The sequence below is a fragment of the Epargyreus clarus genome, unplaced genomic scaffold, assembly GCF_041222505.1.
Source record: "Epargyreus clarus isolate Ecla_fem2 unplaced genomic scaffold, WU_Ecla_fem_2.2 ptg000033l, whole genome shotgun sequence".
Lineage (NCBI taxonomy): Eukaryota > Metazoa > Arthropoda > Insecta > Lepidoptera > Hesperiidae > Epargyreus > Epargyreus clarus.
This window is the reverse complement of record NW_027332238.1, coordinates 2,315,998-2,335,795: the sequence shown is the minus strand read 5'-3', so window position 1 is coordinate 2,335,795 and position 19,798 is coordinate 2,315,998. Positions and strand designations below refer to the sequence as shown.

General features: G+C 36.2%; 3 protein-coding genes across 3 annotated transcripts in view; 2 read left to right on the top strand and 1 right to left on the bottom strand.

Moving 5' to 3' along the window:
- The window catches only part of LOC140755632 (uncharacterized), a 224,412-nt gene extending 205,850 nt beyond the window's left edge, over window positions 1-18,562 (top strand). Inside the window, exon 4 of the mRNA XM_073090935.1 lies at window positions 18,427-18,562. The gene's annotated coding sequence lies outside the window, so the exon portion shown is untranslated. The remainder of the gene's footprint in view (window positions 1-18,426) is intronic.
- Window positions 3,146-9,650, bottom strand: LOC140755648 (uncharacterized). Its single transcript, XM_073090950.1, has 3 exons — window positions 9,508-9,650; window positions 4,310-6,829; window positions 3,146-3,266 (listed from the first exon to the last, which is right to left on the bottom strand). Exon 2 carries the CDS (start codon window positions 6,591-6,593, stop codon window positions 4,311-4,313), a length of 2,283 nt encoding a protein of 760 aa, XP_072947051.1. The 5' UTR covers window positions 6,594-6,829; window positions 9,508-9,650; the 3' UTR covers window positions 3,146-3,266; window position 4,310.
- On the top strand, window positions 14,197-18,135 carry LOC140755630 (uncharacterized). Its single transcript, XM_073090933.1, has one exon. The coding sequence runs from the start codon at window positions 14,283-14,285 to the stop codon at window positions 17,307-17,309; it is 3,027 nt and encodes a 1,008-aa protein (XP_072947034.1). The 5' UTR covers window positions 14,197-14,282; the 3' UTR covers window positions 17,310-18,135.
- Window positions 18,563-19,798: the final 1,236 nt, after the last annotated feature.

The following is a 19,798-nucleotide window of genomic DNA, read 5'->3' as shown; positions in this document are numbered from 1 at the left end:
TAAACAAAATAAGATAATGCGTAATTGATCTTTATTTATATATTCACACAGACGCCCCTCATTAGCGCCCTTGGACGATAAAAATCGAATTAACATCAGTAATGGCTCCCCAGATGATTGCGGCGCGTGGCGTGTCAACATTTGGAAACAATTGACTGTTATTTGGCGAAACTTACTAAACTTAAAGCACATTTTGTAGTTTAGAACTTAAGGGAGTATTACGTTAGAATTTTGTAGTTAAAAAAGTATAGTCCACGTAAAACTGCTAGTTCGCTCTGAATATAGAAATGAATCGCGTCGCCATAGCGAATTGTATGACTACACCTGCTCGCAACAACTTCAGAGTGGACTAGCAGTTTGGCGCGGACTATACGATCCGTAATATCTATTTGTTTTATAAAAGCAGTGTTAGGGCTACTGTATTCTAATTTGAACGGTCTAATGAGACTGTTTTTAGGGTTTTGTGCTCAAAGGGTAAGAACGAATCCCTAAGCCTCCACTGCCCGTCTGCAGGGCTCTATCTCTTAAACTGTTATGAACATTTGATTTTTTACAGAGTACCTATGTATAACGGTGGCCGCTATAACAACAATTAGATACTAAAATAAAAAAGCTTAAAAATAAATGGATTTCGTTATTTTTCACCTTGTCTATTGAACCGTAATAGGAAGAGTGTTCAAAATTTCTCAATATGACTATATATAGTTTTATGGGTGCTATGATAACAAATACTAAACATATAAGGAACCTTCAGTATAAAATTTCGACTCTCACTTGGCCAATTATTTATTCTTCATTATGCAAGGCATCTAAAGATTTTGCTGGTGTAGTAGGTAATGGTTGTCTTCATCATCAACCCATTATTGTCCAACTGCTGGTATGCAGGTTTCCTCACGATGTTTTCCTTCACCGTTTAGCAAGTGATAATTAATTTCTAATACACACATAACTTTGAGAAATCAGAGGTGCGTGCCTGGGTTTTGAACCTCGGACCCCTTTCTTAACCCCAGGCTACCACTGCTTGCCATGGTGGTCTAATTTTATTAAACAATGAAGATAATATTATTTCTTATATGTACCGTTACTACTTCGTACCAAAATATAGTAAAACTGATTTTATTGTAACCAGTTCTACTATTAGCACCCGTATCGAATATTGTATGAAACCAAATCAAATTTACTATTCTCGAAAATCTAATCTAATTCAAATCATTGGTAAACAAAATAAAGGCTTCTAAAATTGGATAGATATTCATTTACTGGCGATACTACCGCCATCTATTACTACTTTACAAGAATATCTAGTGATAGCGTTTCCGGCAGTTAGTTGAAATTGTTTTCAGCGCCATCTATAAACATATTGAACAATATATTTTCCTTTCTACATACTTTACAAAGTTGCCAATAGATGGCGTGATCATTAGACATTCTGTACATATTAGAAAACTTTAGTAAATTTTAAATAAATATAGTTCAAAAAACTAAAAAACACGCTTTTACGATAAAATCAACTAAAAGTAGGAAAATATTCTATTTCATTCTTTCATACATGCAGGGTAAGATAAGGATGTATGTTGATCTCTTTCTACTGAAAAACGGAGTTACTCACTGACAAACATACAAGTGAAGCTAATATAAAGCGTGTAATAAACTCAATAACTCTTTATTGAAAACGTTCTCAGTATTACAATTTACGGTTTAAGACATTCACAATTTTCTTATAGGCATATAACAAAATTTATACAATATATCATTAAAAGTTATTTAATTATGACTGACTTTTCGGACCTATATTCTTTTCCATAAAGATTTCCAATAAAATTATCATACAAACCTTTTTATACGGACTCCATATATAACTACTGGGCTAGACCTCGTCTTTTTAGCATAAAGAATTTCTTACATTTCGGTTTTTATTTTATTTTTTAACCTGACGATAAGGCAGACGGGCTACCTGATGGAAAGCAGTCACCGTCACCTATAGATATTTGCAACACCAGAGGGGTCGCCTATGCATCGCCGGCTTTGAAGGAGAGTTCTTTTTAAACCCTCTTGAAGAGCCCCATGTCATAGTCCTGAGGGAATACCTCAGGAGGAAGTTCATTCCACACTTGAAAGGTGCCTGATGAATTGCATTTGAAGCGACCATCCTCAGAAGTGTTAAACAGCGTCAGTTACCACTTACCATCATCATCATTCATCATCATCAACCCATTACTGTCCCACTGCTGGGCACGGGTCTCCTCTGATAATGAGAAGGATTATGCCATATTCCACCGCGCTGGACAAGTGCGTATACTTCACATACCTTTGAGATTTTTTTTTATAAATCTATCAGATATGCAGGTTTCCTCACGATGTTTTCCTTCACCGTTTAGCAAGTGATAATTAATTTCTAATACACACATAACTATAAAAAATCAGAGGTACGTGCCTGGGATTTGAACCTCGGACCCGTCGATCGAGAGGCCGAGTTTCTTAACCACTAGGCTATCACTGCCACTTCCACTTACCATCAAGTGGTAAAGAATACTTCCAAAGCGTTCAAACTTAGTCCTTCGTCACACCTATTTCTGCCTCATAACAGCAGTGTTTCGCTGCTGTGTTCTGGTTTGAAGTGTGGTAAGGGAGACATACTTTTCCGAGGCGTTCCAGTTTAGTCCTTAGCGATAGGGACTTCAGGTAGGAATCTAATCTTAATCTGGGGTTGATTACAGATATCAATGGGCGGCAGTAACCCCTTAGTCAGACTTCAAGATCATTTCATATATCTATATTACACCCCGGCATCATCCTCTGCTATCGCCCACGGGTACATAGCTGCGTTAGTGTGCCCTTACGTTGATACGGAGTATATGCTTGTAGTTGTGTTCCACCGCATTGGTTCTCTGACTACTTGCACGCAACAACTTCAAAGCGGACTAGAAGTTTGGCGCGGACTATAATTACAATACAAAATCGTTTTAAGGGTACTTTTTTTATTATACCTAAACGATGAGGCAGACGGGCTACCTGATGGAAAGCAGTCACCGTCGCCTATGGACATACAACACCAGAGGAGTCGCCAATGCATCGCCGGCTTTGAAAAGCTCTTTTTTACACCTTTTTTGAAGTTTTTTAGGGTAGTAGTTACACATAAACACGGTTATCATTTAAAAAATTAGTTGATTTAATAAAATTCCACTCATTTGTAAACGATTCGCGTGTAAACTTAATCCTTCAACAAATGCGCGGCGACTTCCGAAGCCGGCACGTAACATTCATAACTGAAACAAGAGAAACAACATTTTCATCATCATCATCATCACTTATTTCAGACACTAAACACATTTTATTAAACTTGAAAATTTAACATAACTGAAACAATAGAAACAACACTTTTATCATCATCATCTTCTACTTTAGACAATAAACACATTTCATTAAACTTGAAAATTTAACATCAATCAAACAATAGCAACAACATTTTCATCATCATCATCATTATCATCACTTATTTCAAACAATAAACACACTTTATTAAACTTGAAAATTAAATATAATTAAACTTTTTTAATCTTCATCATCGTCATTTATTTCAGACAGACAAAATTTATTAAAACGATCATTGAAGTTGGTAGAATACTGAAAGTGGTAGAAACTTTGTGGTTCGACTCCGGCACCACCGCCACAACTATTTCTGTTATAACAGTAGTGTAGCGCTGCTGTGTTCTGGTTTGAAGTGTGGTAAGGGAAACTCTTATAGTTGGCATTAGAACTTAATCCTCATGGGTAGCAATATAGCTCATTGAGATCCATCTTATCATATTTGGAGTTGGATTACAGTTGTGGCTCCTTATCTTTAAGTAAACTGCACACTCATTTGATTCTACTATAGGGAAATAACATTGAATAAAGCAGTACAATTCTTCATACTTCGACTTTGAAAGCATCACCACCACACCATTGCTTTGTAGCAGTTTGTGGTAAGGCGAAAGAATTTATCTAAGGCTTTCCAACTTAAGTCATCTTGGGGAGCAACGCAATCTGTGGCCAAACATTGACATGACTCTGTTCTTATCGGTTGATTACAGATTTCCATGGGCGGCTTGCTCACTTGCTGCTTCAACCTCATAAAAATCACCATATTTTTTACATTTACCTTACATTGTGTATAGTCCGCGTAAAACTGCTAGTTCACTCTGAATATAGAAATGAATCGCGTCGCCATAGCATATTGTATGACTACACCCGCTCGCAACAACTTCAGAGCGGACTAGCAGTTTGGCGATAACTTAACTTTGGTTATATAAAAATGAATTCCGCTCACCTCACTCCACAGCAGATGCATCCATACTAACACTAAGATAACTGGCCCCCATATTTTCTCTATGGCGCACGGAAACCACATGCCTCTTCGCGTTCTCGCCTTCATCCACATCAGCGTCGCACACACCACACTTCAGTTTGCCAAAGTCGTAATATTCATACTTGTTTCGCGCCAACATATTGACATTATGCTTCAGCTCTAGATAAAAACGAAACACGTTCTCAGCTGACGGTTTCTGAGCGAAGTGGCTCGCGAAAACCAAGTGAGCGAGCAACGCCCGGATAGAGTTGAAGACGCTCTGGCATACAACACAAGTGAACGTCGCACCTTGGCTGTGCAGTATGTAGTTACCGCCCATATAAACGCTGATGATATCACCCTTATTGGCCTTCAATTTCGCTTCAACAACCACATTCTGGTGGTCAATCGAGAAAATATGTTTGACAGCGTCGTTCAAATCCACAAAATCAAGTTCACAGAAGTCACATTTTATAGCACCGTCGGTTGTGATTTTGTTTTGTTCGAGCAACTCCTGCTCGGCGTTGTCGGGGTAGAGGGCGGTGCGGATCAGCTTCGCGACCGTCTCTACGTGTAAATCGCTCTCGAAATGGTCCACGATAGCAGCGAACGACGGCACCGCTACGAACTGGGGGCAAATGGCGCAAACGTAGTAATTACCGAAGCTGGCAAAGTATTCGGCCGGTCGGCAGTGGTTCTTGTAGAGCATGCTCAGCTTATGAGGCGCGGCGTTCCTCAAATGCTTTTTTTGACGGATATGGTTGAACAGGACCTGTCTCAGGCCTTTCAGAGTCATGTCGCAACATGTGCAATAGTTCGCGATCTTCCCAGACGGTTTAATAAAGTTCTCGATCACGACATGGTCTTTATTGTTCAACGGTTTGCCGACGCTCGCTAGAAACTTGCCCCAGTCTAAGCTCTTCGGTCCCCATTTCTCTGGGGCCTGTGCGTCTGGATTGTTCGCTTTCATTTTCCTGAAATACTTATCAGATAGGCGGGCGAGGTGATTCTCGTCGAGTATATGATTCACTGTGAGATCCGGCGAATCAATAGTTTGTTTGCAGGTCGAGCAGTTCAGCCCGTTGACGTCAGCGGTGACGCCGTGATAGAAGAGGAATTGTCGGTTCAAATTCTTCATACGATCGCTCGTAGCTTCCTCCATCGCTAGCGGGATGTGTTTGTCTACTGTCAAGATAGTGGCCAAATTGTGTATATGAGTTTGACCGAAGACATGGTTCAAGACGCTATCATATCGAAACCGAAGAGTATAAAACTCGCAAGCCATGCAGAAGAAAGCCAATTTCCCCGTACGATCGTCTACTAACGAAAGCAGTTTGTGATGCTCAAGAAACTTTAAAATAATCCCCTCAATATGACCATAATGTCTATACTTCTTCGCTTGATTCTTCACCGGTTTCTCCGGCGCTTGATCGTTTTCTTCATTCTCAAAATTCTTGTTGGCGTCGGCCGCGAAATTCTGATTCACATTGTCTTTTATACTCATAATAATCGGGGCCACAGAGCTCGTTTGCGTCGAGAAGTCAATATTCGAGACGTCTAGACAGATTTTATCGTAAACCGTCTGATAGAATTTCATCGAAGCGTCAATACTAGCTTCTGAGTTATCTGGTAAGTGGTATATTAAAGCGGATTCTAGCTTAGAAGCGAACATGCGGTCAATTTTCTCAGACGGCTTGATCATTTGGATAATATGCTCGTAATTCTGCACGGAGGGCTCACCGCACTCCATCGCGGAAAGTCTACGCGACATGTTCGGTAAGACGATGGGCTCAGCGACGTCGATACTCTCGCGTTTTAGCTTCGGCAAATGGACGTCTAAATTAAAATGTTTTTGAAGCGACTCCATCAGCGGTTCGTCTTCATTTAACTCAATTTCGACGTCACAATCCGTGCAAATATGCACTTGTTTCGCATTCCCCGCTGTCTGCAGCTCAGTCTTCAGCAACTCCGGCACTTCACTGACCGGTAAGCTATTGAAACGCTGTCTTTGCAAGCTGCTTTTCTTTTCAGTGGTAAAAATATACTCGACTTCGACTCCCTCCCGGTTAGTAAAGAAGATTTTCCGGTGGATATCGTCTAGGTGTCTCAGGTAGCGTAGCAATGCCGGCTTCTCTTGCGTCACGGGATGGTTGGTGACGTTCCTGAAGTGTTTCGCGAGACGCTTCACCTCGTCAACAGTCCTGAAGGAGAGCACCGTCAGTTCCTCCATCCCCTTAACCACGTCATCCACCCTTACCTCCGTCATATTAAGGCAAATTCTTACGAACTTTTAAAATGTTTATAAAATATCTATGTTTACAACGATTATGTTTGACTCGTCTTGTTTCCCAAGACTATTGAAGTCTGTGTAGCTGGAAGATGTGGTTGCTATGCGGTATTGTTTGCCCGTACTCGCCAAATGTTGTGCAAAATGTTTTTCCGGAGAGATATTTTGTTTTTCGAGACTGAGATTTGATCGAGACTATCACCGCATATCAAGATCTGGAAAAAGAAGTAGAAATACTCTTAATTATTACTAAAACAATCCAACTGCTTAAAAATATAGCCTACTAGCTGACGGCAAACTTGTACCGCCTCAAAATCTATTTATCAAATATATTTCATATAAAATATAGCCTATGTTACTCGTGGATAATGTAGCTTTCGAATGGTGAAAGAATTTTCAAAATCTGTCCAGTAGTTTTTGAGCCTATTCATTACAACCAAACAAACAAAGTTTTCCTCTTTATAATATTAGTGTAGAAGTGTAGATGTCACTCCCACATTAGATCCAACGACACCTCATATGTTAATCCGTCAAGCCGTTTGTGCTGCAGCGTGACAAAGAATGAGACATACATACATACGCTCGAATAACATTACCCTCCGCAGACAGATTATGATATGATGTTAGATCTGATTTACAAAGTTACATGCGTATTACAAATTAATTATAACTTGCTGTAACAGTGAAGGAAAACATCGTGAGGAAACCTGCATACATCATAAAAAATATGTTCTCAAAGGTATGTGAAGTCTACCAATACGCACTTGTCCAGCGCGGTGGACTATGGCCTAACCCTTCTCATTCTGAGACGACCCGTGCCCAGCAGTGGGACAGTAATGGGTTGATGACAACATGAATTATAACTACTAAACATACAATTTTTACCACGCTTTTATTAGCTTGACCTGTATGTATGTAACGGAATCTCTGAACTCGATTTTTACCCACTTTGAACGGTCCGATTGATTTAAAATTTTGAACAATTATCAAGAACCGATGACAATACACGATTTTAATAATTTTCTCCCATTCTCCCCATTAGAATAGATTTACTATTAATGATTTATGTTGTGAGACTTTTTTTACCCACTTTGAACGGTCCGATTAATTTAAAATTTTGAACAATTATCAAGAACCGATGACAATACACGATTTTAATAATTTTGTTCCATTCTCCCCATTAGCAATTAGCATAGATTTTTTATTAAAGACTTTGTGCGACTTTAGCGTGGTTTTTAGTTATTAAAGATTCCCGTTGTGAGACTTTAGCGAGGTTTTTAGTTTTTAAACTATAAGTATTATCATTACATTTGTTAAAATATAGGATCGTTAAATAATATTAAATAATAAAATCTTATTTTCATAGCTCAGACACATCTTTTATTTCTTCAGATATATGACAAGAAGTTTAAATCAGAAAACATTACCAAAGAGTTTAGTAACCTATAACAATACTTTTTGGATATAAAGATTATAATATTTACTTATTTACAACAACATTTATCAAGTCCTATATTGTTGCTACAATGACAGTATAGATAAGAATTTAATTTATAAAAGAATGAAGTTAAATTGTGGTTTAAAAATAACATTAACATTATGTACATATGATAAGTGTTAGGAAGCAGCTCAAATTGTGATAATAAAATTTTAATGAAGTTATAATTTTTTTTATAATATAGGTGTAGCAGACGAGCATGCAGTCCACCTGATGGTAAGTGGCTACTGCCGTATGGGCATCTGTAATCAAACCCAGATAGGATTAGATTTCTGACGTCAGCCACAAGTGAGATCTAAGCTGGAATGCCTCAGAAAAGTATGTCTCCCTTACCACACTTCAAACCAGAACACAGCAGCGCCTAAAACTGCTGTTATAACAGAAATAGCTGTGGTGGTGGTGCTGCTGGAGTTGAACCACAAAGGGTTCTACCACCTTTATGTTATGTGATATGATGTTTATCATTTTGTAATACATACATTTTTGAAGTGAAAAATTCTTTAACGGTGTTGTTCACATTTTGTAATGGGTAAAAAACGTGCTACTCGCATCAGGACACATGGCCTGATTGAAATTTAGTAATATTTTTAATGTTATGATTTGCGCAATCATAAAGGAATATTGTATACCATATAAATGATAGTACTTTTATATAGGTAATTAAAGCAATTTGTGCAAAATTAAGTGACACTGGTGCCTCTAAAGTCAAACCACAAAGGGTCACATCTATAAGGGTCAATATACACAAATATTGCCCAATAATTAATGTATCAAAATTATGTTAAAATAATTAATATTTAGTGACTTTGTGGTAAATAATAAGGTATAATCATTAATATAATTATTGTTACAATAAACCACAATTATGTAAATATAAATTATATAAGGAAAACTATAAAGGACTTTAGCACATACGTGACTGTGGTCAGATCACAGGATTACTCATCCATTGAAAAAAAAAACTTTGTTTATGCTCATCACTAATGTGGCAGAAATATGTCAACAATGATTATAATAGTAAAAAAACACCACAAAAGGTGAAATATAAGCGAAGAATAAATCATTTCGATAATTTCAAGTGAAATTACAAACAAAACATTCTAGAAGTTGGCCATGTATATCATTATATAGAATACTTTCTAATTACGATTCAAATTATCAGTATAGTAAAAATATCGTAATTAAAAGCTATTAGTGCAACTACCGCACTATTTACGAGTATTGGCGCAAAACATATAGCTTTGTATAAAGTAAAACGAACAAAAAAAGTTTGTTTGTCATTATGCAAAATAACGGAAGTGAGGTTATAATGATTGTGCATTTCACTAATTGATTGTTTTAACACCAAATACATATAATATACGTAAAAACGTTGGAAAATACGTAAATATTTACCTGTAAATCTTGTTTTTGTGCATGGCAGTGTGCACTGCCTTAATTTTATTGTACGGGCAAAAGATGACAGTCCGCTGGTGACATGATAGTAAAAGATTAGGAGAGGTGTTTCTTCTATATTGGTTTGGTGGCGGCAAAGTCGTGCAAATACATACAGCCTACCCTAAAAAAAACTATTAGTCTATGAAATTAATTATCAAAAATAATTATAAATACTACAAACGTAATTATAAATATTTTAATACATATTTAAAACTGTAAATAAACTGAAAATGTTCGTATCACAAACGTCTGTGATTTTCTATTCATGTATTAATCACAACAACACTGCTCATTACAATGCAGAAAGAGGTCATAATAGTAAATAAAAAAATAGCACGAATCTAAAATTATTGAAAAGATCCTGCACATGTAATCCACCTTACTGATATTATAATTTTAAACTACTCTAGTGTGTCTTACGAAGATAATGGTATGCTAAAGAAATCGGACATTCTTTATGGATCATATTCTTGAATGAAAAATGTATTTGTATTTACATAATTAGCATTACATGAATGTCACAGTATGTAGTCCTTGAGCTATTATTTGAACAGGTTTTGTGTAAGATATTCGAATATTTATTGGTGAAAACATGTCTTCTTTTTATAGCATAAAAGCGGCGAACAAATATGCTGTGGTGACAATAAGTTAACTGCCGCTCAGGCACATCACTAACAAAGTTTAAGTATAACAAGAGTTGTACCTATAGGCGAGGACTACAATATTTGCTATATATGTCGGTCAGCTGCGTAACGACACCTATTTCTACCTAATAACAGCAGTGTTAGGCGCTGCTGTGTTCCGGTTTGAAGGGTGTGGTAAGGGAGACAGACTTTACCGAGGCGTTCCAGCTTAGTCCTCAGGAGTAGCGGCGCATCTGTGGCCGACCTCAGTTAGGAATATAATCATATCTGGGGTTGATTACAGATGTCCATGGGCGGCAGTAGCCACTTCCCATCAGGTGGACTGCATGCTCGTCTGCTACTCTTACATTATAAAAAAAACGAACCGCTTCATAATAGTAAAGTGTGGCAATAATACATTTCTGGTTGAATTATATTCGTTCTACTACCTTTCTTATTGTCTGTTGGGAGTGCCATCATCATAATTTATATAAATAGCAAATAGTAGTTTATTATAGTCCGCGTAAAACTACTAGTCCGCTCTGAATATAGAAATGAATCGCATCGCTTTAGCAAATTGTATCCACCTGCTCGCAATAACTTCAAAGCGAACTAGCAGTTTGGCGGGGACTATTTACTTCTAACCTTTCCTAATTATATTTATGACTAGCTGACCCGGCAAACTTTGTGCCGCATCAAAATCTATTTATCAAATATATATCATAAAAATAAAGCCTATGTTACTTGTGGATAATGTGAAAGAATTTTTAAAATCGATCCAGTAGTTTTTGAGCGTATTCATTACAAGCAAACACAAAGTTTTCCTCTTTATAACATTAGTATAGATAGTATAGACTACACTGAAAGACTCGTTTTAAATATTTATGCCATTCAAATAATGGGTCTTGAGAAAGGCAGCATTACTCTCAAAAGAACACCTATTTACATTACATTACAAAGTACATAAATACGTTAAATAAATATTAGATTAAAATGTAAAGTTATTAAAGTCGGCATTGAAGGAATCTTTTATTAGTTTTACAAATATAACGAAAAAAACATGCGGTCATGGTTATATGTTTGTCTAGTGATCTCACCTAGATTCATAGATTAGTAAAGATTACTCATTCCTAACTAGAAAATGTACCCAGTTTTGAGAATTGAAATAGTTGCGTAAAAAAGTTTTGCCACGTCTCCGTGCTAAAATATACCTAAAATATTTGAAATCATTATTTATTTATTATGTAAATTCATGTAAATTACGCAGTATTAGTTATTTATTCGTAAATATCCTCTAAAAATGTTTTTATTTGTCAAGAATTCAAAAAAAGAACTTACGATAATAAGCCATTTGTGGCTTCATTCAATTTCAAGGCGGCGAAGTATCTTTACTAATCTATACCTAGATTGTGATAATTCAGTAACGTGTTTTATTTATCTAAGCATTGTGAAAGTTGTTTACGTTTACGTGACGTTGTTTGCGTGACAGAGATAAATTGTGTTAAAAGCGAAATTTAGTGTACCTAAAACTGTATATAATTCTTAACTTGTAACTTATATAGAAATAATTAACATTTTTGGACAACTGAATTTGAAATTTAATCGTTCAAAAATTGAAATCAAAACACTTGAGCTTTAACACAAATTTCCTTTATGGTTTTCTATACTCTTTGAAACATATTCTTCTATAATATTATACTGAAAGGCAATAAGCCAGGGCTTGGAAGCAGGGACCATAAACAATGAATTATTAAAAAAAACAAATAGGCAGTGACATTATCTCTGTCACTTTACCGCGTAAAAATATTTTGATGTTAATGTTTCCCAAACTAATTATTTCGAATTAAACCTGTAGTACCTGTAGTTACCTGATAGTAAGTGTGTAACCATTAAAAATGAGGACGCGACGAAAAAAAGCAGCTTTACAAGCTGCGGACGAGACAGAAAGAAAGACTGAAGACGCTATTTTGGACATAATGGAAGCTGAAACAGTTTGCGCTGTGTGTAGCACGGAATTCCCTGATGAAGAAAACTTGAAACTCCACGTAATGCAGGTGCACTTACACGAATCGAACGGGAAGACGATCTGTAGGTTTTGCTACTCAATATTCTGCAGCCAAGACGAATACGTCACTCATTTGGTATATAGACATTTAAGTCTGATAAATTTCTGTTTCTATTGCTATAGAGCGTTTTTGACCACGAAAGACGATCATGAAAAGAAACACCGCGCGGTTGTATCCAGTAATTCGGTCAACTGCTCTCAATGTACTATAATTTTTACTAACAGAATACATTTACAAGAACACGAACATAATGAACATAAGGATAACGAGGGTGTGATGCTCAACGGAGTCTTCTCGCTGCTGTCCAGCGCTATAAACATCCCGATACGGAAATTCCTGTTAATTTTGGCGAAAAAGCGAGCATTTACTTGTACCGTTTGTAAATACGCTTCTCACGATCTATCGGCATATATAAATCATTTAAAAATGAAGAAATGCAAAAGTTTCAGTTGCGATAAATGCTACGGTGTTTTCACGAAGAAGGCCGGAGTCCTGAAGCATATGTTAACGAGTCTTTCTTGTCAGAACGCTTTCCGTGACCAGGAGCAATGTACTATATGCGATAAGATTATCCATGTTAACGACAAAATAAAGCACAGGGCAACGTGTTTGTCTCTACATAAATAGCATCACATGAATGTGACAGTATGCAGTCCTTGAGCTATTATTTGTACAAGTTTTGTGTAAGATATTGCTGGAAAACTGTCTTCTTTTTCTATACTAATATTATAAAGAGGAAAACTTTGTTTGTTTGTTTGATTGTAATGAATAGGCTCAAAAACTACTCGACTGATTTTAAAAATTCTTTCACCATTTGATAGCTACGTTATCCACGAGTAACATAGGATATATTTTATATGCAATATATTTGATAAATAGATTTTGAGGCGGTACAAAGTTTGCCGGGTCAGCTAGTATAAGATAAAAGCTAACAAATGTGCTGTAAATTTGGTAGTAATGAGATATCTCTATTGCCACAAACCTGTATTAGGTCTGCTTGTACCTAGGCTCAGTGACTACTGCTCACGCACATCAATAACGAATTTTAAATAAAACAAAAGTTCTACCTTAAGGGAAAATGCTAATTATTTAAATAAATGCTAATAATCTAAATTTATTATTATTTATTATTAATACTAATACTAATCAACCTTTCCCTGAAGATATATTACACTGATTGACTCGTTTTATATATTTATTCCATTAAAAGAATGAATCTTGAAGAGGAATGAATCTGAAGGTGGTAGAACCCTTTGTGGTTTGACTCCGGCGGCACCACTGCAACACCTATTTCTAACTAATAACAGCAGTGTTAGGCGCTGCTTTGTTCCAGTTTGGTAAGGGAGACATACTTTTCCGAGGCGTTCCAGCTTAGTCCTCAGGGGTAGCGGCTCATCTGTGGCCGACCTCAGGAAGGAATATCTAATCCTATCTGGGGTTGATTACAAATGTCCATGGGCGGCAGTAGCCACTTACCATCAGGTGGACTGTATGTTCGTCTGCTACTCCTATATTATAAAAAAAATGAAGGCAGCATTATTGTAAAAAGTACACCCATGGAACAGAGAAACACGGAACATGCATTTTTCTTTTATGACAACACCTATTTACATTGTATGTGTACACACGAATTTGAAATATTTGTAGTGTACAGTGTAGGACTCATAGTTATATAAGTTAGGTTAAGTTTAGTTTTAAGGGAGTAACAATAAAGACAGTAACACGCCTCTCAATACCTCACGAGCCTACTCATTCGCTACATATTAAATGTCCAAAAATCAAAATCAAAACATTTGAACTTTAACACAAATTTCCTTTATGGCTTTCTATACTCTTTGATACATAATCTTCTATAATATTATAGGTACTGTAAGGCAATAAGCCAAGGCTTAGAAGCAAGGACCAAAGACAATGAAGCATAAAAAAAACAAATAGAAATTGACATTATCTGTCACTTTACCGCGTAAAAATATTTTGATTAAAAATGTTTTCCAAACCAATAATATCAAGTTAAACCTGTGATAGTAAGTTGTAACCATTAAAAATGAAGACGCGACGAAAAAAGACAGCTTTACAAGCTGCGGACGAGACAGAAATCGCTATTTTGGACATAATGGAAGCCGAAACAGTTTGCGCTGTGTGTAGCGCGGAATTCCTTGATGAAGAGGACTTGAAACTCCACGTAATGCAGGTGCACTTACACGAATCGAACGGGAAGACGATCTGTAGGTTTTGCTACTCAATATTCTGCAGCCAAGACGAATACGTCACTCATTTGGTATATAGACATTTAGGTCTTCTAAATTTCTGTTTCTTCTGCTTTAGAGCGTTTTTATCCACCCAAGACGAGCATGAACAGAAGCACCGCGCAGTTGTTCTTAATCGTTCGGTCACCTGCTCTCAATGTACTAGAATTTTTACTAACAGAAAAAATTTACAAGAACACGAATATATTGAACATAGAGATAACGAGGGTGTGATGCTCAACGGAGTCTTCTCGCTGCTGTCCAGCGCTATAAACATCCCGATACGGAAATTCCTGTTAATTTTGTCGAAAAACCGAGCATTTACTTGTACCGTTTGTAAATACTCCTCTCACGATCTATCAGCTTATATAAATCATTTAAAAATGATGGACTGTAGAAGTTACAGTTGCGATAAATGCTACCGAGTTTTCAAGAAGAAGGCCGGAGTACTGAGGCATATGTTAAGGAGTCTTTACTGTCAGAACACTTTCCGTGACCAGGAGCAATGTACTAAATGCGATAAGATTATCCATGTTAACGACAAAACGAAGCACATGGCAACGTGTTTCGCTCTTAAATGTCCTACCTGTAATGTGATAACGAACTCCATGCACGACTTAACTGAGCACAGAGCTAAGGAGCACAACACTCCTGTTTCGTTAGAAAAGTGCAAGTTCTGTAAACGAGAATTTGTTGGTGTATTGAACTTGAAGAAGCACATCAAAAGATCACACAGCAATTACCACCTCTACAAATACAGCTGCACACATTGCGATGCTATCTTCGTGCATCCGAGCAAACTATTTGCGCACTACTTCACGAAACACAAAGAAATTGAGCCGTACACATGTAAAATTTGCAACAAAAACTTTCGGTTACGGAAACAATTCACCATTCACATCAAAATTATTCATAAAAGTGTCGGTTTTGTTGAGTTTGATGAGAATTTACATGTGTTTTTCTCAGATAAGGAATCCGAAAATCCGTTCAAACCGACCGCAGAACATTTAGACATAAGTACAGACGATTCTGATGATAATTCCCAATTTTCTGACACTGAGGTGATAGAGCAGGAAATAGTAACATCAGTAATAGAGCCAACAGAAAATGCTGATGATCAGTCATCAGAAAATACTAATCAGTGTTTAGAAATCAGTAATCAGTCTTCAGAAATCACTAATCAGTCAACAGAAATAAGTGTACAGCCAGAAAAAAATCAATCAACAGAAATCACTGATGAACAACCAACAAAACCTGATGCTGATAAATCAATTGAAGAAATTACTGTCACTAGTCAGGACACAGTATCTAACATGGAAAACGATGATTCTGATGATATGAATTTATTGATATTAAAAAGTGATTTGTCGAAAACAAAACCTAAGGGTATAAAGAATATTAAACGTAAAAGAAAAGTGACTAAACGACCAGCAAAAAGACTAAAAAAAGCACCTAAATCGGTGGAAGTTTCTGATGATGAACCTCTGAGTACTGTTAGAGTGTCACTATTAAAGCATAATGAAAATGAAACTCCTTTGAAATCGAGATTGAGGATTCGGAATAAAAGAGCGAGACTAACTTGTAAGATTTGCAATAAATACTGTTATACCGTTCAGAATTTCCATCACCATATGAGCTTGCATGAAAACTCGAAGTTGAAGAGATGTATAAAATGTCACGCAAAGTTCAGGTCGAAAGATGAGCTTAAGAATCATATTGATAATGCACACTCTAGTTCAAAACTCACCGAGACTCTGAAATCATTGTTAGAGAAACGTAAGAAGACCCAACCCAAAGATACAGACAAACCGACCACAAGACCGGCAGACTTCATCAAATCATTAGTGGAAAAACGGAAAAAGTCGTTACTTATGACCGCTCAGAATGTTGCAGTTAATAAATTTAGGAAAACAATAAAGAAAGTAGATGTTACGGATAACTGCAAAGCTACTATCACTCCCATGTCTGACCACGGGCTGTCAGTAAAGAATTTTATCGAAAATTTCCGCCCAGATACCTCCGAAATGATTACTGTATCGAACAGCGTTACAATCAAGACGATAGACCCACCTACAGACAAACAACCGTTGATCAAAATGAAAAAATTCACACAAGAAGAAATTATTACTCCCGGAAAACTGAAATTTCCAGTCAAATTCAGAGATAACATGCTTGAAACGAAATATCATGTGAAAGTTAACTTAGTGCAACAGTTGATAACTAAGCCGAAATTAGTTAATATGAATATGGATGAACGAATACCGGTGATGTCTCCGAAACCAGAGTATAATAATGAGTACTGCAATATGTTTGCAGATGAAACGGACTACACGCAGTACAAAAACGATTCTATAATACCCGACGTAGCTCAGGAGGTCATGTTAGGAGACATCGATGATATACCAAGAACAAAGCAACTAGCACAGGAAATAATAATCCCGAATATACCAGATAAGTATGGCGGTGTCCGCATTGGTCACTTGCTACCCGACGCACCATTCTTCAAGATAGTCAAAGTGAAAAAATTATTAAAAGCTGAAAGTGATTCTGAACCGGAGGAAGCCCCTACAGACAAGAACATAAAATTACCAGATGGAACCCAACTGGTTTCAGTGAAAAACCCGTTCGCACATCTCATACCAAATGATCATTTAGAAGAACTACTGAAGGCTAATAAAAATAGATATTACACGCCTAAAACTAAAAATATACAGAAGGCGCTCGCTAAAGCGTTGAACTCTAAACCAGTTATTAAAACGAAAATCAAAAGACCTGCTAAAAAAAGAGGGAGGAAGAAGAAAGTTGTAGTAGAAACAGAGCAATAGGTCTTGTAAATAATTTTACAGAATTACTAGCTGACTCGGCAAGCGTGTTGCTATATAAATAAAAAAATGTTAAGGGTGAACAACCCTTATCACTTAGGGATATGAAAAATATATAGTAGCCGATTCTCAGACCTACTAAATATGCATATAACATTTGTACCCGTTACAACATAAAATGTTCAGAAATATATATGCATACTAGCTGACCCGGCAAATGTTGTGTTGCCATATACATAAAAAAATGTTAAGGGTGAACAACCCTTATCACTTAGGGGGATGAAAAATAGATGTTGGCCGATTCTCATAGATACCAGATAAGCACAAAAAATTTCATCAAAATCGGTCAAGCCGTTTCGGAGGAGTATGGCAACGAAAACTGTGACACGAGAATTTTATATATTAGATAAATTTTCACTTTCTAAATGTGCAATAGTCTACTTTAGTGTATTTTTAGGGATTGAGTCCTGAGCCTCCTGGATCCGTAAATAATTATTACTAGAATTATTTTAATAATCTGAAAATTATTGTAGTTACTTAATTATAGTGACCGACCGAAAGTCCTAAAAAATGTAAACAAAGTTTGATTTGTCTGCCACTTCATAATAAAGGCCGAACGCAATAATAAACACAATATTCGGCCGATTTTTGGCCGAAACTAACTTTTATGGACGAACTTTGTCCGAAACTACTTTCGTGGCCAAACCTTTGACAAAATTTCGGCCAGTCTATTTATCGTTTTATTAAATGCGTTAAGTATTACATTTGTATAGTATAAAACTTTATTGTAAACATGTTATTTTATGAATAAAACAAAAATAATTGAAAATATTCTTTATTATCCATTTCTTTCCGTACTTAAGAATAACAACATTTTGACTTATTGGGACCTTACTTATATTATTCTTAAATTATAAACAAAAATCATTTTATTTATCATATGTCATAGTTGTAACAGTCAATATAAGAACCTTAAAATAAAGTGAATGCCATCTAGTTTAAAATTATAGGAACGACAAAAAAGTAGACAAATTTGTCTGTGTGTATCACAATATTGCCAGCTTTTCAAAACTACCTAATAAGTGGTAAATTATAAAATCTAAATATATATAACTCAAAGGTGACTGACTGACATAGTGATCTATCAACGCACAGCCCAAACCACTGGACGGATCGGGCTGAAATTTGGCATGCAGGTAGATGTTATGACGTAGGCATCCGCTAAGAAAGGATTTTGATCAATTCTACCCCCTAGGGGATAAAATAGGGGATGAAAATATTACTTCGTAACGCGAGCGAAGCCGCGGGCAAAAGCTCGTTTAATATATTATTACAACTCGAGCGGTCGCCATAGCGGTCTGACGCGCAAAGGGTCCCGGGTTCGATCCCCAGCCAGACAGATATCTAAAAGATGAATTTAGATTTCTGGGTGTTTGTATGATCGTCTGTGTGTCCATGGCACCCACGACACGGAATCCTAGTGTGGGGCTGTGAGTGTAGAAAGCTTCTTTGAACCTCTAATAGCTAAACAATATTCATTTTATTGACAAATAAGTTACATTTAAGATCTTCATTTCATTAAATTAACGTAAAAACTAAATAAAAAACACCTGAGGAAATTGAAAAAATCGCGCATGAAACTGACAACACATTCCTTTTTTATAATATAGGAGTAGCAGACGAGCATGCAGTCCACCTGATGGTAAGTGGCTACTGCCGCTCTTGGACATCTATACTCAACACCAGATAGGATTACATATTCCTACCTGAGGTCCGCACAGATACGCCGCTACCCCTGAGGACTAAGCTGGAACGCTTCGGAAAAGTATCTGCCCGTAAACCGAACGCACAGAAAAGCTTATCCAAACTATAGTATGAAACCATTTGCTAAAATACCGTATTAATATATCAAAGACTACATTTAATATCTTTGATAAGTAAAATAGAAAGATACTTCACCGCCTTGAAATTGAATATAGCCACAAAAGTGATTTTATCATTAATTTTCGAATTCTAGACAAATAAAAAACATTTTTAGAGAAAATTTACGTATAAATAACTAAAATACTATGTAATTTACTTAATTAATAAATATTTCAAACACTTAGGGACATTTCAGAACGGAGATGTGGCAACACTTGCTACACTTTCTTATTAGGAGTGATCAATCTATGTATTTTACTCATCTAAGTATAATAGTTTCAAGTCTCAAATAAGTAAGATCCCATTACAATTGAATTCCTATAAAATTAATTCTATTTCTTACATACAATTATATAATAAACCTTAAATTAAATTTCCTTATTATAAAACAGCGGTTCTCAATCTTTTGTCATATAAAAAAGATTATCTACTAACTCAATAATTAAAAAAAACAAATTAGATACGTAATAATAGTCACGAAAAGTTTGAGAACCACTTGACACACAAGAATTATAATATACTTAATACTCACTATGTCTGTTGTAAGGAAGAATTCTATTACATAGGAG